This window comes from Syngnathus scovelli, chromosome 5 (assembly GCF_024217435.2).
Source record: "Syngnathus scovelli strain Florida chromosome 5, RoL_Ssco_1.2, whole genome shotgun sequence".
In the NCBI taxonomy this organism is placed as follows: Eukaryota; Metazoa; Chordata; class Actinopteri; order Syngnathiformes; family Syngnathidae; genus Syngnathus; species Syngnathus scovelli.
In genome coordinates this window covers 14,017,818-14,041,149 of record NC_090851.1, presented here as the reverse complement: position 1 = coordinate 14,041,149, position 23,332 = coordinate 14,017,818, and the positions used below count along the sequence as shown (strand labels likewise).

The window sequence follows — 23,332 nt, the reverse complement described above, 5'->3', positions numbered from 1 at the left end:
TGAATGGGAATTAAAAGAAAAAAAAATTGCGCCAAAATCTTTTGAAATTTCGAACAAAAGGAAAAAAAACGGCTTCAGGAGGTTCACTTTTGGGGTTAAAATGTAGAAACGGGTTTAATCGGTCAAAATTTGCAAAAGTTAGCGCAAATGTAGGTATTTTGGGCACTTAATGTTGAAATATGGTCACTTCCGGTTTGATTTGGGTCACTTCCGGTCTATTTGGGTCACTTCCGGTTTGATTAGAGGCACTTCCGGTCCAGCTGAGGTCACTTCCGGTTTATTTGGGGTCACTTCCGGTTTAAAAAGGTCACTTCCGGTTTGATTTGGGGTCACTTCCGGTTTGATTTGGGGTCACTTCCGGTTTACCTGAGGTCACTTCCGGTTCATTTGGGGTCAATTCCGGTTTGATTTGGGGCACTTCCAGTTCATTCCGGGTTCATTGGGGCACTTCAGGGTCAATCCAAGATGGCCGCCACTCTGGAAGTGGGGGTCAAGGGTTGAATTGTGGAAGTGGGGGTGAAGGGGGTGAATATGGTAAGCATAAGGTGAACAAAGTGAATAAAGTTGGAATGGGTTGAATCGGTTGAAAAATGTAGAAATTAGAAGGGAAAAACTAAATTTTGGGAAAATTTGGTGTGAATTTCAAAATTGAAAATTTGGAAATTTTGCTAAGTGGGAAGGTGTGGAATAGGTAGGCAAAAGATGAACAGTTGAAAGTTGGAACGAGTTGAATCGGTGGAAAAATGTAGAAACTAGAAGTGAAAAACTAAATTTTGTGAAATTTTGCAAAATTTTGTGCAAATTTTAAAAGTGAAAACGTGAAATTTTTGAATTTGGCAAGTTTGGGAATGTCCCCAATGTGATTTGAATGTGTTGAAATAAGTGAATTTCAAACTGGAACAACAAAAATGTGAAATGTTGAATCTGCCATTAAGAATGAATGGGGAAAAAAATGCCACAAAATCGTGAATTTTGTGAAAACGGAAAATTTTTCGAAAAAAAAAAATGTAAGCAGCCGTGTCATGAATATTTGGAATAAGTGAAAAGTGGAACGGAGTGAATCGGTTGAAGTATGTGGAAGGAGTTAAGCGTCAAAAAAGTGAGCGGAATAAGTAGAATAATAATAATAATAATAACTAGAATTTGCAATTCCTGAAGAAATTGCGTGTGAAGGTGAAGAGGTTGAATAAATACTTGGGGAATGCTGCAGAATGATGTTGAAAAGAGTTGAATCGGTTGAAAAATGTAGAAATTACAAGGGAAAATGAAATTTGGGAAAATTGGGTGTGAATTTCAAAACTGAAAATTTGGAATTTTGGGTAAGTGGGAAGTTGTGGAATAAGTAGGAAAATGATGAACAGTTGAAAGGTGGAATGGGTTGAATAAGTTGAATGGGTTGAATAAGTTGAAAAAAGTAGAAATTAGAGTAGAAAACCAAAATTGAACAGTTGAAAGTTGGAACGAGTTGAATCGGTTAAAAAATGTAGAAGTTAGAGCAAATCTTGAATCCTAATAAAGAATGAATGGGAATTAAAAGAAAAAAAAATTGCGCCAAAATTTTTTGAAATTTGGAACAAAAGGAAAAAAAACGGCTTCAGGAGGTTCACTTTTGGGGTTAAAATGTAGAAACGGGTTTAATCGGTCAAAATTTGCAAAAGTTAGCGCAAATGTAGGTATTTAGGGCACTTAATGTTGAAATATGGTCACTTCCGGTTTGATTTGGGTCACTTCCGGTTTGATTAGAGGCACTTCCGGTCTAGCTGAGGTCACTTCCGGTTTATTAGGGGTCACTTCCGGTTTAAAAAGGTCACTTCCGGTTTGATTTGGGGTCACTTCCGGTTTGATTTGGGGTCACTTCCGGTTTACCTGAGGTCACTTCCGGTTCATTTGGGGTCAATTCCGGTTTGATTTGGGGCACTTCCAGTTCATTCCGGGTTCATTGGGGCACTTCAGGGTCAATCCAAGATGGCCGCCACTCTGGAAGTGGGGGTCAAGGGTTGAATTGTGGAAGTGGGGGTGAAGGGGGTGAATACGGTAAGCATAAGGTGAACAAAGTGAATAAAGTTGGAATGGGTTGAATCGGTTGAAAAATGTAGAAATTAGAAGGGAAAAACTAAATTTTGGGAAAATTTGGTGTGAATTTCAAAATTGAAAATTTGGAAATTTTGCTAAGTGGGAAGGTGTGGAATAGGTAGGCAAAAGATGAACAGTTGAAAGTTGGAACGAGTTGAATCGGTGGAAAAATGTAGAAACTAGAAGTGAAAAACTAAATTTTGTGAAATTTTGCAAAATTTTGTGCAAATTTTAAAAGTGAAAATGTGAAATTTTTGAATTTGGCAAGTTTGGGAATGTCCCCAATGTGATTTGAATGTGTTGAAATAAGTGAATTTCAAACTGGAACAACAAAAATGTGAAATGTTGAATCTGCCATTAAGAATGAATGGGGAAAAAAATGCCACAAAATCGTGAATTTTGTGAAAACGGAAAATTTTTCGAACAAAAAAAATGTAAGCAGCCGTGTCATGAATATTTGGAATAAGTGAAAAGTGGAACGGAGTGAATCGGTTGAAGTATGTGGAAGGAGTTAAGCGTCAAAAAAGTGAGCGGAATAAGTAGAATAATAATAATAATAATAATAATAATAAAGGACAGCAATAACAATAGTGTGAAGGTCTTCACCTTCACACTAACAATAATAATAATAAAGGACAGCAATAACAATAGTGTGAAGGTCTTCACCTTCACACTAATAAAGTAGAATAACAATGTGTGAAGGCCTTCGCCTTCACACAATAATAATAATAAAGGACAGCAATAACAATAGTGTGAAGGTCTTCACCTTCACACTAATAATAAAGGACAGCAATAACAATAGTGTGAAGGTCTTCACCTTCACACTAATAAAGGACAGCAATAACAATAGTGTGAAGGTCTTCACCTTCACACTAATAAAGGACAGCAATAACAATAGTGTGAAGGTCTTCACCTTCACACTAATAAAGGACAGCAATAACAATAGTGTGAAGGTCTTCACCTTCACACTAATAAAGGACAGCAATAACAATAGTGTGAAGGTCTTCACCTTCACACTAATAAAGGACAGCAATAACAATAGTGTGAAGGTCTTCACCTTCACACTAATAATAAAGGACAGCAATAACAATAGTGTGAAGGTCTTCACCTTCACACTAATAATAATAATAATAAAGGACAGCAATAACAATAGTGTGAAGGTCTTCACCTTCACACTAATAATAATAATAATAATAATAAAGGACAGCAATAACAATAGTGTGAAGGTCTTCACCTTCACACTAATAAAGGACAGCAATAACAATAGTGTGAAGGTCTTCACCTTCACACTAATAAAGGACAGCAATAACAATAGTGTGAAGGTCTTCACCTTCACACTAATAATAATAAAGGACAGCAATAACAATAGTGTGAAGGTCTTCACCTTCACACTAATAAAGGACAGCAATAACAATAGTGTGAAGGTCTTCACCTTCACACTAATAATAATAATAAAGGACAGCAATAACAATAGTGTGAAGGTCTTCACCTTCACACTAATAATAATAATAAAGGACAGCAATAACAATAGTGTGAAGGTCTTCACCTTCACACTAATAATAATAAAGGACAGCAATAACAATAGTGTGAAGGTCTTCACCTTCACACTAATAATAAAGGACAGCAATAACAATAGTGTGAAGGTCTTCACCTTCACACTAATAATAATAATAAAGGACAGCAATAACAATAGTGTGAAGGTCTTCACCTTCACACTAATAAAGGACAGCAATAACAATAGTGTGAAGGTCTTCACCTTCACACTAATAATAATAATAATAATAATAATAATAATAATAATAATAATAATAAAGGACAGCAATAACAATAGTGTGAAGGTCTTCACCTTCACACTAATAATAAAGGACAGCAATAACAATAGTGTGAAGGTCTTCACCTTCACACTAATAATAATAATAATAATAAAGGACAGCAATAACAATAGTGTGAAGGTCTTCACCTTCACACTAATAAAGGACAGCAATAACAATAGTGTGAAGGTCTTCACCTTCACACTAATAATAATAATAAAGGACAGCAATAACAATAGTGTGAAGGTCTTCACCTTCACACTAATAATAATAATAATAAAGGACAGCAATAACAATAGTGTGAAGGTCTTCACCTTCACACTAATAATAATAAAGGACAGCAATAACAATAGTGTGAAGGTCTTCACCTTCACACTAATAATAAAGGACAGCAATAACAATAGTGTGAAGGTCTTCACCTTCACACTAATAATAAAGGACAGCAATAACAATAGTGTGAAGGTCTTCACCTTCACACTAATAAAGGACAGCAATAACAATAGTGTGAAGGTCTTCACCTTCACACTAATAATAATAATAAAGGACAGCAATAACAATAGTGTGAAGGTCTTCACCTTCACACTAATAATAATAAAGGACAGCAATAACAATAGTGTGAAGGTCTTCACCTTCACACTAATAATAAAGGACAGCAATAACAATAGTGTGAAGGTCTTCACCTTCACACTGATAAAGGACAGCAATAACAATAGTGTGAAGGTCTTCACCTTCACACTAATAAAGGACAGCAATAACAATAGTGTGAAGGTCTTCACCTTCACACTAATAATAATAATAATAATAATAATAATAATAATAATAATAATAAAGGACAGCAATAACAATAGTGTGAAGGTCTTCACCTTCACACTAATAATAAAGGACAGCAATAACAATAGTGTGAAGGTCTTCACCTTCACACTAATAATAATAATAATAATAAAGGACAGCAATAACAATAGTGTGAAGGTCTTCACCTTCACACTAATAAAGGACAGCAATAACAATAGTGTGAAGGTCTTCACCTTCACACTAATAATAATAATAAAGGACAGCAATAACAATAGTGTGAAGGTCTTCACCTTCACACTAATAATAATAATAATAAAGGACAGCAATAACAATAGTGTGAAGGTCTTCACCTTCACACTAATAATAATAAAGGACAGCAATAACAATAGTGTGAAGGTCTTCACCTTCACACTAATAATAAAGGACAGCAATAACAATAGTGTGAAGGTCTTCACCTTCACACTAATAAAGGACAGCAATAACAATAGTGTGAAGGTCTTCACCTTCACACTAATAATAAAGGACAGCAATAACAATAGTGTGAAGGTCTTCACCTTCACACTAATAAAGGACAGCAATAACAATAGTGTGAAGGTCTTCACCTTCACACTAATAAAGGACAGCAATAACAATAGTGTGAAGGTCTTCACCTTCACACTAATAATAATAAAGGACAGCAATAACAATAGTGTGAAGGTCTTCACCTTCACACTAATAATAATAATAATAAAGGACAGCAATAACAATAGTGTGAAGGTCTTCACCTTCACACTAATAATAATAATAATAAAGGACAGCAATAACAATAGTGTGAAGGTCTTCACCTTCACACTAATAATAATAATAATAATAAAGGACAGCAATAACAATAGTGTGAAGGTCTTCACCTTCACACTAATAAAGGACAGCAATAACAATAGTGTGAAGGTCTTCACCTTCACACTAATAATAATAATAAAGGACAGCAATAACAATAGTGTGAAGGTCTTCACCTTCACACTAATAATAATAATAATAAAGGACAGCAATAACAATAGTGTGAAGGTCTTCACCTTCACACTAATAATAATAATAAAGGACAGCAATAACAATAGCGTGAAGGTCTTCACCTTCACACTAATAATAATAATAAAGGACAGCAATAACAATAGTGTGAAGGTCTTCACCTTCACACTAATAATAAAGGACAGCAATAACAATAGTGTGAAGGTCTTCACCTTCACACTAATAAAGGACAACAATAACAATAGTGTGAAGGTCTTCACCTTCACACTAATAAAGGACAGCAATAACAATAGTGTGAAGGTCTTCACCTTCACACTAATAATAAAGGACAGCAATAACAATAGTGTGAAGGTAAAGGACAGCAATAACAATAGTGTGAAGGTCTTCACCTTCACACTAATAATAATAATAAAGGACAGCAATAACAATAGTGTGAAGGTCTCCACCTTCACACTAATAATAATAAAGGACAGCAATAACAATAGTGTGAAGGTCTTCACCTTCACACTAATAATAAAGGACAGCAATAACAATAGTGTGAAGGTCTTCACCTTCACACTAATAAAGGACAGCAATAACAATAGTGTGAAGGTCTTCACCTTCATACTAATAATAATAAAGGACAGCAATAACAATAGTGTGAAGGTCTTCACCTTCACACTAATAATAATAATAATAATAATAATAATAATAATAATAATAATAATAATAAAGGACAGCAATAACAATAGTGTGAAGGTCTTCACCTTCACACTAATAATAATAATAATAATAATAATAATAATAATAATAAAGGACAGCAATAACAATAGTGTGAAGGTCTTCACCTTCACACTAATAAAGGACAGCAATAACAATAGTGTGAAGGTCTTCACCTTCACACTAATAATAAAGGACAGCAATAACAATAGTGTGAAGGTCTTCACCTTCACACTAATAATAAAGGACAGCAATAACAATAGTGTGAAGGTCTTCACCTTCACACTAATAAAGGACAGCAATAACAATAGTGTGAAGGTCTTCACCTTCACACTAATAAAGGACAGCAATAAGAATAGTGTGAAGGTCTTCACCTTCACACTAATAAAGGACAGCAATAACAATAGTGTGAAGGTCTTCACCTTCACACTAATAATAATAAAGGACAGCAATAACAATAGTGTGAAGGTCTTCACCTTCACACTAATAATAATAATAATAAAGGACAGCAATAACAATAGTGTGAAGGTCTTCACCTTCACACTAATAAAGGACAGCAATAACAATAGTGTGAAGGTCTTCACCTTCACACTAATAATAATAATAAAGGACAGCAATAACAATAGTGTGAAGGTCTTCACCTTCACACTAATAATAATAATAATAAAGGACAGCAATAACAATAGTGTGAAGGTCACCTTCACACTAATAATAATAATAATAAAGGACAGCAATAACAATAGTGTGAAGGTCTTCACCTTCACACTAATAATAATAATAAAGGACAGCAATAACAATAGCGTGAAGGTCTTCACCTTCACACTAATAATAATAATAAAGGACAGCAATAACAATAGTGTGAAGGTCTTCACCTTCACACTAATAATAAAGGACAGCAATAACAATAGTGTGAAGGTCTTCACCTTCACACTAATAATAAAGGACAGCAATAACAATAGTGTGAAGGTCTTCACCTTCACACTAATAAAGGACAGCAATAACAATAGTGTGAAGGTCTTCACCTTCACACTAATAATAAAGGACAGCAATAACAATAGTGTGAATGTCTTCACCTTTACACTAATAAAGGACAGCAATAACAATAGTGTGAAGGTATTCACCTTCACACTAATAAGAAAGGACAGCAATAACAATAGTGTGAAGGTATTCACCTTCACACTAATAATAAAGGACAGCAATAACAATAGTGTGAAGGTCTTCACCTTCACACTAATAATAATAATAATAAAGGACAGCAATAACAATAGTGTGAAGGTCTTCACCTTCACACTAATAATAATAATAATAAAGGCCAGCAATAACAATAGTGTGAAGGTCTTCACCTTCACACTAATAAAGGACAGCAATAACAATAGTGTGAAGGTCTTCACCTTCACACTAATAATAGAGAATGGTGTAGAATAACATATGTGTGAAGGCCATCGCCTTCACACAATAAAGGACAGCAATAACAATAGTGTGAAGGTCTTTACCTTCACACTAATAATAATAAAGGACAGCAATAACAATAGTGTGAAGGTCTTCACCTTCACACTAATAAAGGACAGCAATAACAATAGTGTAAAGGTCTTCACCTTCACACTAATAAAGGACAGCAATAACAATAGTGTGAAGGTCTTCACCTTCACACTAATAATAATAATAATAGAGAATGGATCTAGAATAACATATGTGTGAAGGCCATCGCCTTCACACAATAATAGAGAATGGTGTAGAATAACATATGTGTGAAGGCCATCGCCTTCACACAATTAATTACTGCAGAGATGACCATTTTTTATTTAACTGATTAAAATCCCTTTAAAGAACTTAATTCTTATTTTTCTTCAGCATGGAGGTTTATGTACCAGCTGTGTCTGAAAAGTAACAGGACTGGGTACGCTGGGCTAAAGAGGGCTTAGCAAATTGTGTGATCATCTAACACAATATCTTGGGAATGTGTGACTCTATATATGTTTATGTCTTGAGTGTTCATCAAACTGGAACTGTCCTGTCTAAATAAAAAAATAAAAAAGTAATCTCATCTTTCTGTGACCCTTGCGCTTTTTTACATGTACTTGTAACACTCATTTCTTTTATGTTTTGCTTTCAAAGCTGAGCACTGAGAAACGAACAATGACCCTTGAGTAACGAAAAGATATCTGAAAACAGGTCGAATGCTAATCATTTTTCATTGTTCAAGGCATAGTCTTGTCGAGGTGTTTCGCTGTCTTGACACTTTGTTGTATTTAGTTCCCTCGTTTCTGTTCTGTTTTTGTTGGGTTATCTGTCCTACGTGATGTATGCCTCGCCTCACCTCGCCACGCCACGCCTCGCCTCGCCTCGCCTCGCCATGCCATGCCATGCCATGCCATGGCATGCCATGCCATGCCTTGCCTTGCCTTGCCTTGCCTTGCCTTGCCATGCCTTGCCATGCCTTGCTTACCTCAAGAAACCTTTTTGTTTGAACTTGGTTAAGAATGCTCCCTTTTGGAGCACCTTTTGTTCAAACTTTTTCAGTCCTTGTTTTTCCCTATGACCAGTAAGCGCCTAGTAACTCGGCGATCTACTGGGGAAACGCAGTCATAGCAGGGAAAATGACAAATAAATAATGTTTAATAATACAAATTATTCAGGTTTGTTGGGCCTGATTAAACGGCCCCACGGGCCGGATATGGCCCGCGGGCCGTAGTTTGCTTCGCTTATTATCTTAGCTCCATTTTTGCTCCTCTTATTTATTGTGTTATTTGTTTATTTATTATTTATTCATCACTCTTATGTATTCATTGTTTGTGCCTTCTGGTTTTTATTTTTTTGTGTTGTTTACTTGTATGTAGTATATTGTGTACCATGTCCTGTCACCGCGGGATAGTGGGAACGTAATTTTGATTTCTTTGTGTCTTGGCATGTGAAGACATTGACAATAAAGCAGACTTTGACTAATTTGTTGGTTTCATTTAAATTAAATATATTTTCTTTTTTATTCAAACCATAGCACCGCTTCTGTGCTTCTCTGCATTTGGGTCCCCAATCCCACCCGTCATGACAATAATGAAGTTATATTCATGTTTGAGAAGCTGACATCATAGGATTAAACATAATTTAACTGAATATGTAATTGATGATGAAATAAATGGTCCAAAATATTTTCGCGTCCTTTCTATTTCATGCGCTTTTAGTTTTCTGATTTTTTTTCTCTTCTAACAGCGATGCCTTGCATAGGCCGCTGAATTATTTGGCTAGGGGAGCAACAGCTGAAAGTGAGAGGATGACCATTGTTGTTTACAAATTTGTCACTCCTCACACTTCTATGATGACGCCCCTGATGATAGTGGACCTGTACATAATGAAGATAAACTTCATGAGGCGAAATAAAGGCAATAATAACGCTTGGGACGAAGCATTTGTCACATCATAATTACTTGACGTCCCAGTGAGCGTGCCGTGCGAAGCGTCACGGTTGCGGCAGTGACAGTGTTAAAAGCGAGTCTCCACCTTTTATGTAAATACGTGTGACAGATGCGACTCGTGGCGGGGAGAGGTCTCGTTGAATGAGGGGGAGTTGTCGTCATGGACGTGTAGCGACGCTCAAAAGAAGAAGGAGGAGGTGCGGGTCTCTGCTCGAGTGAGGGAGGAGGCGATAGGCTACCTTTGGATGGAAGCATGTCACGAGCGCCCGGCCTTGCGACGAAAGCATCAGCGTAATTCACGGCGGCGATAAGCGGCTCTGAGGCATACAGAAATGGGTGGTCAGATAACGCGAAATGCTTTGTACGGTAAGGAATCACCCTTCAATTCCGGATTCATGATAGCGCGTTAGTTCTGTATTTGAAGCGGTATTACAGGGGTGTTGTCAGGTAGCGCGCTGACACTAATGCTATAAATGGGATCCCTCAGTATAGATTTACGTCTACTATTAATGGTTATATTTAAGGTGATTTCAACTGTATGAAGTGTTTGTCTTGTGAGGCCCACGGGGAAGTTGTGGTGTTTCCCCTTTCCTTATAATGACTTGTGGTTTCCCTCTCATTAATAAACAAAGGACGGTAGTGCTTTGGGACGTCAATATTAGGAATTGTTGTGCAGTATATGACGTTATCCGGGAACATCCAACATCCATCCTTACCACATTATGACTATAAACTGAACTGGCCCTGCTTCAAAACAGTCGGTGGGCGTAAAGGCAGAACTAGATTTTTAAAAATTTTTTTACATCATGTTATGTAGCTCAGCGTCTTCTTTTTTTTTTTTTTTTATTCCAAAGGCGATCACTTCCCGTAGCCACTTGGCCATTGTCGGCAAGTTTGTCGTCGAAAACAAGATTTATAATTTGTAATAATCATTAGAGACATTAAAATGGTATTAACTGATATATTGTTCTTCTTTCTTTTTGAACATGCGTATGTGTTTACAGGTGACAAACTAAAGCTGCGGGGGTCAGATCTAGCCCCACCACATCCTTATTTTGTTGCCAGTGAAAACTCATGTCAACCTCCATGTTTAAATCTGTACCAACATTTCAAATTGTCTAGTCAACTATAATGTTGATATTTTGCAGTAATTATTTGTTAATTGTTTTACAGTAATTTGAACAATAGTCGAATTATTTTTATTTTATTTCTTTTGCCCCTCAGTAGGATAGGGGCTTTACTAAATACTGGGTCAATTACTGTATTGACAAACAAAATACAAAATAAAGTAATACAAGAGATACCGTAATCTCTTGTATTACTTTATTTGGTATTTTGTTTCACCTCCCCCTTATTAGTTCACCCTAAACCTATCAATAAAGGCAACACACTGTATAGTAAATATGCTAACTAATTGCAACAATAAACAGCTCCATTTTATTGAACCTAGATGAAACCTCTTGCAACTTGTATACATTTCCACCACCTGATCATTCTAATTAAAGCCCCAACATTAAGCCAATTAGTTAAAGGACAGACGAAGACCAAGGAGGCTCTCGCTAGCTCCTTACGGGGATCAAGGTCAAGCACCTGAGTGAAATCCTCTGTCTTGGGATCTGAGTACTGAGTTACTTCATTATAGTGTAAACTGTTTCCCAGTTTGTTTCAGAGCAGAATATAAAGTTCCTTCTAAGTTGTTTACATGGGATTTGTAGTCATCTATACAGTAAAGGTGTGAAAACTGTCTGGGGGACACATGAAAGACATTTTTTTGTTACCAGTAATTAAACAAATTTCCTTTACATTTCAAAACTCGTTATACATATTTATTTTTCTGTATGTTATAACAATTGAGAAACAATTATTTATTAGATTTATGTTTCATAGCAATGATTTGCGGTGAGCTTCATTACTGGTGATGTACTCACTGCTTTAGAGTAAAATATAAATATATGAACCCAAAATAGATAGTTCAGTCCTGACCCGTATCTTATTTGGTGCTACAAAGGGCATCTTCGACAAGTTTGACTATCGCTCGTCAAGCTGCTGACATTATTTCTTTGGCTGCTAAATGCCATCTCGGTTGATAGTTCAACAGCTGTAAACATGTCAACACACTCACCAAGTATACCAACTTAGTTGTTCCCCATTCTACACCACGCCTGCTTCTTTTTAACTGTGCTCACAGACAGTAATGACATTGTCCTACATCTGGGGTGCCCAAGTCCAGTGTAGGTACCACATCTACTCGAGTGTTCAGATTCGATCGGGGTCCTAACACTTTTGATGACGTCACGATTCTTGTGAAAAAAAAATAAAAACATCCATCCATCCATCCATCCATCCATCCATCCATCCATCCATCCATCCATCCATCCATCCATCCATCCATCCATCCATCCTCTGTACCGCTTGTCCTCACGGGGGTCTCAGACGTGCTGGAGCCTATCCCAACAGTGATCGGGCAGTAGGAAGGGGACACCCTGAACTGGTTGCCAGCCAATCGCACAGAAAATAGATTAGTAAAAAGTAAAATAATAATTTTTTTAAATTGTTGCAAAAAATATACCTCTTGTTCCTGCTGCATTCACCTTGGCCTCTCAGGTCGTGTGGCACATTAAAGTGAAGAAAAAAAAAAGCACAGAATAAAAATGTCATTCAACTTCAATAACTCGTTTTTCACAGATTGGGAAGAATAAATACATGTGACTATTGGTATATAATATATCCTTATGTTAAGACAGTGTTTGTGTGTGAATATTCGTCATTTGAAGGAACATCCTTCCTGGAACGTGATAATTTATCTTCTAGCACGTCAATAGGATATCCCATTCACTGCTAGCATTGGCAGAGGTCTTTTTAAAATATGTGTTCTAATCAAATTACAACGTATGTAATTGTTTTTGTTATGGGTTTAGTTTAACAGTAAACTCCTATAGTTTTATTAAACAGCTTAGAGCACACTGAATAACACTTATGCACTTGTTGCAAACAAAACAGATGCATTCAGGCTGGGGACTTTCACAACACTGCATACAAACTTGGTCAAACTAATCGTTTGTTTTTTCTATTATACTTTGTTTTAAAGATCATATTACATTTTGATTAACAGCCCTAGTAAAAGACATTGGCTATGTGCCTCAGGTTATTACTGCTGAATGCTTTTACTCCAATTCCTTGCATCTGTATAAGAGCTAGAGCGAAGAATACAGAACTTTATTCAGCATGCAACAGTTGCCGGGGTGTGACAGAAACATATGTTTCAAGGTCGGATGGCACTGTGGAGAGCTCGTGTCACTGTCATCCAAATGCGACTTCTGGCTTTTGGCAGCATGTCAACTTTATTGATGTGTAAAGGAGGATGACCTCACAGGACACAGATATAGATGGGTGCACACTCAAAATTAGCACAGACACTTGCATGTTACTCTTTTGTTTGTTAGACATTTGTGCAAAGTTATCTTTCATTCTGAAACTCAGGATACATTTATCGCAGCGCACATTCTGAAACTTGGGACATTTATTGCAGCGCACACAGCCACTAATTGCTTGCATTCAGTCAATGCACACCACAAACTATCATTAAACCTCCATCAGTCTGATGAACTCGACTGCAAATGAGTCATCATTGTGTTGCATTTTTTGGTACAGAGCATTTACTATTAGGTGATTACTTTTGTATGATCCAAGTAGTGATGAGAATCCTGAAACGGCAAGAAAATTATAGCATGACTTGGTGACAACTAAGACTCTACTGACACACCTTTGCCTGGGACATCATCATGGTGTCAAATTATTTAAATCCTTCTATAGTAGGATGATTACAAAGTAGGGCACCTAAGCACATAAAGTACTTGTACGAGCACAAATTTATCTAGTCAGTAGTTTGCATCCATCCATGCGCTATACTGATGATTGCATGATTATGAACAAAATGCTAACAGGATGTATTTTTGTTGCACAACTTTACAAGTCAATACAAATGAAGATTAAACATTGTTTTTTGTCATTTGGTGGCTCTGTGGTAACATCTTGGGCCCTATTTTAGTGCTGAGAATAAGTCTAGCGCAAAGTGCAGTCTAACTGTGTGCTTGGGTCGATTTTCTTTCTTTTGGTTTATTTTGCTAGATTAGAATTGAGCATAACACAGCATTTGCGCCTTTGTGCGCTATTGTGGGATGGAAAGAGCCGACTCACCACCATTCCCTCATTCCCGTTAAAATCAGAACAGTGGAAGCACACCATTGTTTAATGTTGCGGAAGCAGCAATTGACTCACTGAGGTCCGAGAGATTAAAGTGTGACTTGCCGGGTTCTGAAAGATTAAAGTGGTGTGTAGAGTGTAAATAAAGTATAAACTTCAAGATCTCCCTTGCGGATGATGTATATATCTACATATACTATAAGATGGGCACACCTGATTGTGCCCCTATGTGTGACTCACGGTCAGATGCTTTTAACATTTTGAGTTTATAATAATTTGTTGGATTCTACAATGCTTCAGCGGGATTGTCCCACGCTGTTGTCATATTTATAAATAAAATCAGATGACATCTACCACACATATGTGGGATCTGTCTGCCAGCCCCTTGAGCAAAACACCAAAATCGGGTTACACCACCTTTGCACAGAGTTGGATGTGCATTTACTGAGTCTAAAATCTTATTTGGAAACAAATTTGCAGATGCCCTGGGATCGATCGATCGATCTATCTATCTATCTATCTATCTATCTATCTATCTATCTATCTATCTATCTATCTATCTATCTATCTATCTATCTATCTATCTATCTATCTATCTATCTATCTATCTATCTATCTATCTATCTATCTATCTATCTACCTACCTACCTACCTACCTACCTACCTACCTACCTACCTACCTACCCACCCCACCCCACCCAATCCCCATCCATCCATCCATCCATCCATCCATCCATCCATCCATCCATCCATCCATCCATCGATTTATTTTGACAGGGACAGTGCACCTCAATGAACATTTCTGTAAATAGGTCAGTATTAGCTATAATATAGCTAACACTGTAGCTATAGTTTTCAACTGTAGTCCATGGGCACAATGTTGAGGTGCCAACAACATTGAAATATAACATTACTGTAAAAGAGTTTACAAATGATTAGTAAAAATAAGCAGTTAGTAAAAGCTAGCCAATAGTTCATCCACAGATGAAACAATAACAGTAATACGAAACATGGGCAGGTAGAGTAATGAGACACAGAGGACAATATAAACATTCAGACCATATCTCGGGAGTGCAATGCTGGTTAGATACCCATCCACTTTGTGCCTTATGGCACATAAGGCTTTCACAGAACACTTCCACTTCTCCCAGTGAGCTGCTGCAGTCCTCACAACAGCCCCTGATGTCCATCCTGCCTCTTTTCTTTTTTTCTCCACAGTACGTCTCCTGGTGGTTTTTGGCCTTCTTTTTCTTCTTTTCCCTTCTGGTACCCAGGTCATTGCTATATTGCAGTCGTCGTGATCTGCCTTAGTACGTGTCCAATCATTTTCCATCTAGTAGCTTCACTTCTTCACTCAGTGGCTTCATCTCAACTCTTTCTAGCAGGTTTTCAGTTGTGACGTGATCTTGCCAATGTATACAGAGTATTCTGCGTAGGCATCTTTTATGGAACACGACTTAGTTTTGTTCTCTTTGTGATGCTGCTGGAGCAACAGATCTTGAGTCTGATGAATGCACGGCTTGGTTTTGATAGTCGGTTCTTCAGGTCCTTCATTCCGCCTCCCTCTTTACAAACTGTAACTCCCAAGTATGTGAACTGCTCTACCTCTTCAATGTCTTTTCCATTGATCTGGATTATTCCTTGGTTGCTTGCGTCAATCCTCATTGTTTTTGTTTTTTGTGTGTTGATCTTAAGACCTACTCGCCTGGCCTCATCATCCAACCGTGTTGTTTTATTCTGAATTCAAGCCGGATCTTTAGCTGCTTTTTCAAGGAGTAAGTTGGACATTCTTTTATGGAGAGTGGTATGCTTTTCCAATATGACTTCCTCTGAAAAGACTGACCGAAAACAGTGCGCCTGTAGGGTACCACACGATCTCCTTTGACCACTGAATGAGTAGCTGTGCCAACTGTAGACTTGAGTTTAAAGGTGGAAGTGGTAATCCCTGAAGTATTTTGTATACACTTCACGGCAAATTTAAAATACTTGGATTGTGTTTAAAAGATTGTATATTTGCAGAATATGACATTGATTTAAAAGATTATATATTTGCAGAATATGACATTGATGCTATAAAACTGGTTTTCTAGCAAATATTTTAAGACCCTTTTATATGATAAGTCTATACTTTTTAGAGTGGTATGTCTGGTGAGTGACCAGTTGGCAAAGCAGTATTCTGTATGTGACAACACCATTGCATGCAAAAAATCTAAAGACTCTATGGTCATAGAAGGCCTGATTTGGTTAAAAATGTGTAGATTAAAGTTAATTGTTTTTTAAATGTTAATATGATTTTTAAATGAAAGTGTAAAATCAAGAGTAACACCGAGCTCCTTGAATTCTTGTACATGTTTTCAAGAAAGACATGAGCTTGAGTATTTGATTAGTTGTTTGGAAAATATCATGCACACTGTCTTTTTGGCATTCAGAAGTAGGCAGGAATCTGAAAGCCATCTTTGAACTTGGGCCAATGCAGCTGTGAGGAGGTGACCAGCCTTTGGAATGTTTTTTAGCTGGCGTAAATAACACGGCATCATCAGCATACATTTGCATACGGTTGTTTTTGCATGCATTTGAAAGATCATTGATGTACAAAGAAAAAAGAACCGGTCCAAGTATAGAGCCCTGTGGAACTCTCGCAATGCACTCTTGTTAAGACACAGTTGACCATAACACATTGCCTTCTGTTAGTAAGATATGATTTACCGTAATTTCCGGTGTATAAGCCGCGCCAGACTATAAGCCACACCAGCTAAAATTTGGGGATATTTTAGTTTTTTTCTTACATACGCCGCATCGGACTATAAGCTGCACGTGCACACGGGTTTTTTTTTACAAAGAAAGAGAATACACAGAAAGCCTTTTTGAAGTTTGAATAACATGCTTAACATGTTTTTCTAAACATTGCTTGTGACGCAGCAGTAGTACCGCAGCAACACGAAAGTGCACGCGAGTTAACAAAGAAATACTGGACACAGAAAGCTTTTTTAAAGTTTTAATAACATACCTTAACATTTCTTTCCAAACACTGCCTGTGACACGGCAGTAATACCGCAGCAACACGGAAGTAACACAGCACTAATAGGGTTTGATTAAATAAAACATACCGGTAAAAGTCACTGAGACGCGGCGGTAACACAGCAGCAACACGGTAGCAGAGCAGTAACAGGGCTGGTTAAAGTAAAAAAAAGAGCTTCATCGTCTTCATCTTCCTCCTGTGCACTGAAACCATCGAAGTCTTCCTCAATTTCCGATTGGAATAGCGTTAGATATCCTTTGCCACACACTTTCTCAGGATCTTTCGTCGTCGCTTTTATCCATTTCTTCTAGCATTTTCCATGATGAGGGTCTGTTCATGCTAATCTTATTCATGCACGAAGCGCTAAATTACATTAAACTAGCGAGCGACACGTAAAGCTCCAGAGTAGACGGGACCACGAAATAAAGAAAATGGTGCCGCAACACAATGTCATCAACATCGACTGCCTTAAGCTTAAAAGCGGCATCATATGCATTTCTTTTGTCCCCCATAATGACGGTTTGTGTATAAAAGCTTCCTATCAGTAATGTCCGTCTTGATCGCGTTCTGTGTGATGCGCGAAATGTTGTAAACACAAACTAGCACGTCTTCTTCGGCGCATTATATCTTCTTCGCCTGTCTCACTCTTCCGAATACCGCCGATCACGGTACGGACTTTGTGAGTGGCCGCCGATCGCGGTACAGACTCCGGAGTCGCCGCCAATTGCCGTACGGACTTCCTGAGTTGCCGCCGATCGCGGCACAGACTTCCAAGTCGCCGCCCGAGTGCGGTTCGGTTCCCCTAGTTTTTCTTTTTCCCCCAAGTCACCGCCAGAGTGCGGTTCTGTCCCCTAGGTCGCCGCCCGAGCGCGATTCTGTTCCCCGAAGTCGCCGCCCGAGTGCGGTTCTGTCCCCTAGGTCGCCGCCGGAGTGCGGTTCTGTCCCCTAGGTCGCCGCCCGAGCGCGGTTCTGTTCCCTGAAGTCGCCGCCCGAGCGCGGTTCTGTCCCTGAAGTCGCCACCCAAGTGCGGTTCTGTCCTCGAAGTCGCCGCCCGAGTGCGGTTCTGTCCCCGAAATCGCCGCCCGAGTGCGGTTCTGTCCCCGAAGTCGCCGCCCGGGTGCGGTTCGGTTCCCCAAGTCGCCGCCCGAGTGCGGTGCGGTTCGGTTCCCCAAGTCGCCACCCGAGTCCGGTTCGGTTCCCCAAGTCGCCGCCCGAGTGCGGTGCGGTTTGGTTCCCCTAGTTTTTTTTTGGGACGTCGGGAGACGTCCCTTGTGGGGGGGGTTCTGTCACGTCTCGTCCCCAACTGCTCCACTATGTGTCTGTTGTCTTGGTTTCTGTCTGTGTGCTCGTCCCTCCCCTCCTGTGTGCCCATGATCAGTGTGATTGTTCCCACCTGCCTCTCGTTACCTGTCGTGTATAAAAGTCCTGTCTGCCCCTCACTCCCTGTCGGATCATTGGTTTTGGTTTTGGTTTTGGTTGCTGTCGTGTCGTCTTCATGTCCTTTTGGTTCCTGTCGGTGTCAAGAATGTTTTGGTTGGGAAGTCAGTTTGTTTTGCTAAGTCATGTCAGTTTACCGAGTCTGTATTTTGAGTTCCGCCAATAAACCCTGGTCCAAGCTGCACTTGGTCGTCCTGCTCCATGCTCCACCCGACCGTGACGCTAGGTTGCATCATGTCAGATTTTTAATCCAAATCAAATCATTCTCCATTTTATCTTTTTTATTTCAACTTCAGACGCAACAAATTACTTTATAATCACAAAATAATGATCCATAGTCTTTTTGATTCATGATTCATAGTCTTCAGCGGGCCACTTATGATTGATTTTATGAGACAATGCTTCGGGCCAGTTTAAGTTTAGATGCGGGCCGCATTTGGCCCGTGGGCCGGAATTTGGTCCATATATAAGGTGCACTGTCGGCTTATGAGAAAATTTGAGGTTTTTAGGTGTGCCTTATAGTCCGGTAAATACGGTATTCAAGAATGCCATACCTACAATTCATAATGCAAGTGTGACTGGAATGTAATGTATAGATAAAGCTTGCCTGTAAAATAGCACAATAACATCACAAAGCTGTTACTTTTTATTTGAAGATGTCAAAAAGGGTCTTGTTTGTGTCATGTAAAACAAAAGACATGTTTTGACTGGATCCTGATTGCTGTAGAACGCGGCACAAGACAGCGGCGCAGATACAAGGGGTTGCTAAGGAACATGAATTCACACACAGCAGCTGCGCCTCTTTAGAACTCGGTAATGCATTCAGCTCAATTTGCTTTGGACCATGTGCCCCAAATTCAATTGCTTTCCTGTGGCTGTGCCAAAACAAAAGGCCGCATCAATGTTTTTAGTGGATACCCGTGCAGGATGAAATAATTCAAGCGTCCTTTCTAAATATTTCCTCCCATTTTGTATTCCTTTAGTATCAAAGAAAGTGATAAGAGTGCCAAACCGTTTGATGGTCATAGGGCTACATTTGACATCTGTCACTACCACTTTCAGCGGTTTGATACTTAACACCTACATCAATGTAGGATCTGTTGAAGTCCAATGATGATCTTTGCATGATAAACACCAACTGTACCTTTGGTTATTTTGTTTTACCCTTATATTTTAACATTTGTAATTTTCTAACCAGTGTCCCAGTTTCCTCATTTTTATAATCTATTCCCAGTGAAAGGACGGAGCAATAAATATTGTCCCTTTTCTTCCTCAGTCTTTTTCCCTTTGCCATAAGGACTTACTACAAAAACAATTTTTGTTTAGCACAGAAGCACAAGTGTGTTTTAAAAATGCCCAAAATGACATTAAGCATAATTAGTGTCCCCAGAAATCATACAAGTCAAAAATACTGCACTAATTTCTCCAACGCAAGAACTTTATGGACGACAGAGCGGCAATAGCAATGGGTGGCGTAGATCTTAAAATGTGAACGCTCGGGAGACTTGCAAAGCCTTTTGGTAAACAAAACCGCTCAATGTGCAAATTTGGTTGTCTGTGAAATTAGTGTAGTTAGCAAATAGTTATGTACCAACACAATATAAAATTAAAGGATTAAGTTCACAGCATACTAATTTACTTATTTCTATCTTGATTTACTATGCTGGTCACATGCTATGATGTGTCCATACGAGAAGTGCCTTAACAATGCTTTTTTGGTTGTGATTACACATGTGATGTAAATAATATATATTGATTTGAGTGTTTTGTCTTTTCCTCCAGACTCCCTCAGTGGGCCCTTCCTATCCACATCCCACCGCTGTCACCACAAACCCAAGAGATGTTTGCCTATCCAGTGTGGTAGTGTTGGGGGTCCCCTTCCAGCCAGCCCCCTTCTCTTTCACCCTAATGCTAAAGGTTCCCAAATTGTCATGGACCTTGCCCAAAAGATAGTCAAGAGGCAAGGAAGTTTCTGCAATGCCATCACCTTCAGCAACAGGCCCATAGCCTTGTATGAGCAGGTCCGTCTCAAGGTAGTCCAATTCATTCAATACTCATATTTCATATACTTATGTACTCATATTAAGATGTTTTGATTTTCAAAAGAAAATGTATTTACCATGCTTGATAAAGTGTATCAAGAAAAAATAAGGCAAACTTTAAATTTTAATCATGCAAAAGATGCGTGAACTTGGATCATAAATGTGATGCAGTATGCACCAGAGGACAAAATAATAGTTAAAATTCCAAATGAACTCCGACCTCTCAGCTCTCTAAGACAAATCGAACCAAGATTATTTAGACATTGTCTCAGATCTGTTTTTTTCATCATCTGAATTTGTTCAATTTGTCTTGTTTTATTTTTGTACTGATGAATCTGTTGGTTAACATTTTGGTCCACTTGCCAGTGATTTAAACATACTTTTTTTCTGTCTTCAGATCACTAAGAAACAATGTTGTTGGAGTGGAGCTCTGCGTCTGGGGTTTACGTCCAAAGATCCGTGCAGGATCAACCCGGACAACTTGCCAAAATACGCCTGCCCAGACTTGGTGTCTCAGAGTGGCTTCTGGGCAAAGGCTCTACCTGAAGAGTTTGCCAACGAAGGCAATGTTATCGCCTTGTGGGTTGACAAGAAGGGCCGTGTTTTCTACCGCATAAACGAGTCCACCCCCATGCTGTTTTTCACCGGAGTCAGAACCACAGAGCCCCTCTGGGCTCTAATTGATGTTTATGGTCTGACCCGCGGAGTGCAGCTACTAGGTAAGTTAATACAAACCTAGCTACAGTTTTTCCTTTTAGTCTGTTTTTTTATTTTAACATTCCAAATGTTCACTGTTGTCATGCTAGGTCTCGAAATTCATCTAAAACTTTAAGTTCTGAATCATACTTTTTGTCTTTATGTAGTCAAGCTGTGGAACAGTTAAACAGATCCCTGAAATGCCTTTTTTATTATGCTTTTTTTTTTCTTCTAAAACAGTTGCTCAGGGTTCAGGGTAACAACCAATCACAGCACTGCTTGTGAATGTCACATTACCAAAGTAATAACAGGGGAGCCGTGATTGCCTTAGCCCCCTCCCAAGATAGAGAAAAATGATTGTTTTTTTGCTGCTTAATTCATATTCCACAGATGCAATATTAATCAGAATGCCATGTTGGGAATAGTCAGGCTGCATAGAACATATCATTTTAAAGAAAAGTTGACTACCACTTTATTATTAGAAAAATGCCATGATTGTTAAATTAATAATTTGGAAGAAAATGAACTAAATCAACAAACAAAACCCATTAAATATTTTCCAATTCCACAGATTCACAGCAGAAGGATCAAAAAGCCCCAAAACAGTGTTGATCATTTCATAGAGTGCCACCACATCCAGTCGAAACACTAAACACGCACTTGATGGTGATAAAGTGAGCTGCTTTCAAACTCAGCTTAACATTTGCCGTGGAAATTTGAAACAATTAATTGTCGACTTTGAGAAATCTATTTTCAAACCACAGGTGCACAATGCTCCAGAAAATACTTTGCTATTTTCTGCTAGAAGAAATTTAACATGAAATAGAAATGTAACATAAAAATGCACAAACGAGTTTAAGTAATAATAATACACCTACCGTACCGTATTTTCCGCACTATAAGGCGCACCTAAAAACCTCTAATTTTCTCAAAAGTCGACAGTGCACCTTATAATCAGGTGCGCCTTATATATGGACCAGTATTGAGCCACTACAGCAGGCGTGTCCAAAGTCCGGCCCGCGGGCCAAATGTATATAGCTTATATAAGGGCAAAGTTTTAAAATGGGCCATTCATTGAAGCCTTATAATCCGGTGCGCCTTATACAGGACAAAATCATTAGCCCCCCTTTGAAAATTTCCTGACTGCTACTTACTAGAGCAATGAACTTTTAGCACAGCATTTATGAGCATATCAGATTTATTAGGAAACCTTTATTACACATAATTTTGCTCGGAAGCAGAACATTACCGTAATTTCCGGACTATAAGCCGCAACTTTTTTCCAAATTTTTGGACCCTGCGGTTTATAGTCAGGTGCAGCTTATATAAGATTTTTTTCGTGATTTTTTTCAAATCAGACGAGTAAAAACTGGTCAAATATTTTTAAAAAAAGATATCAAAAGTGACGACAATTTGTAATTCTAGTAATGACACACGAATTTGATGCACAATTTGCCTTCGCGGGCAACATAGAATGATGTGGCAGGCCGTATCTGGCTCCCGGGCCTTGAGTTTGACACCGGTGCTCTAAACTCTTTCTCTTACTCTGCCATGTCACTCAGAGATTACACAAAGCAGTGGCACTATTTGGACCATCTGCATTGTATTAAAACCCAATCAATCAGCATTTAAATTCAATTCTTCTGACATTTTGCTCACCAAAAACAAGTTGTAATGAATGTGAACTTTTAATGCATTTTATTCAGAAGGTTACTTTGAACCTTAAACGGCGGCGCGGCGTACTTATGGATTTTTACGGCCTCCGGCCTCCAGGGCGCGCTCTTGCTTCCTGCTAGAAGAGCAAGATCGAGACAGGCGAAGAAGAGATAATGCGCCGAAGAAGACGTACTAGTTTGTGTTTACATTTCGCGCATCACGCACAACGCGATCAAGACGGACATTACTGAAAGGAAGCCTTTATACACAAACCGTCATCATAGGGGACAAAAGAAATGCATATGATGCCGCTTTTAACCCAAAGGCAGTCGATGTTGCTGACATTATGTTGTGTCTACTCTGGAGCGTACTTATGGATTTTACGGCCTCCGGTCTCCAGGGGTCGGTCTAGCAGGAAGCAAGAGCGAGACAGATGAAGAGATAATGCGCCGAAGAAGACGTGCCAGTTTGTGTTTTGATCGTCTTGCG

The 23,332-nt window shown here is 38.6% G+C and overlaps 1 protein-coding gene across 2 annotated transcripts in view; it reads left to right on the top strand.

Moving 5' to 3' along the window:
* The first annotated feature begins 9,908 nt into the window (after positions 1–9,908).
* Positions 9,909–23,332, top strand: part of neurl1aa (neuralized E3 ubiquitin protein ligase 1Aa) — a 36,404-nt gene continuing 22,980 nt past the window's right edge. For both annotated transcript variants that reach the window (XM_049720773.1, XM_049720774.1), the window contains exons 1-3: positions 9,909–10,156; positions 20,232–20,482; positions 20,889–21,210. In XM_049720773.1, the coding sequence (XP_049576730.1) occupies positions 10,123–10,156; positions 20,232–20,482; positions 20,889–21,210 (607 nt within the window). In that variant the 5' untranslated portion in view covers positions 9,909–10,122. The remainder of the gene's footprint in view (positions 10,157–20,231; positions 20,483–20,888; positions 21,211–23,332) is intronic.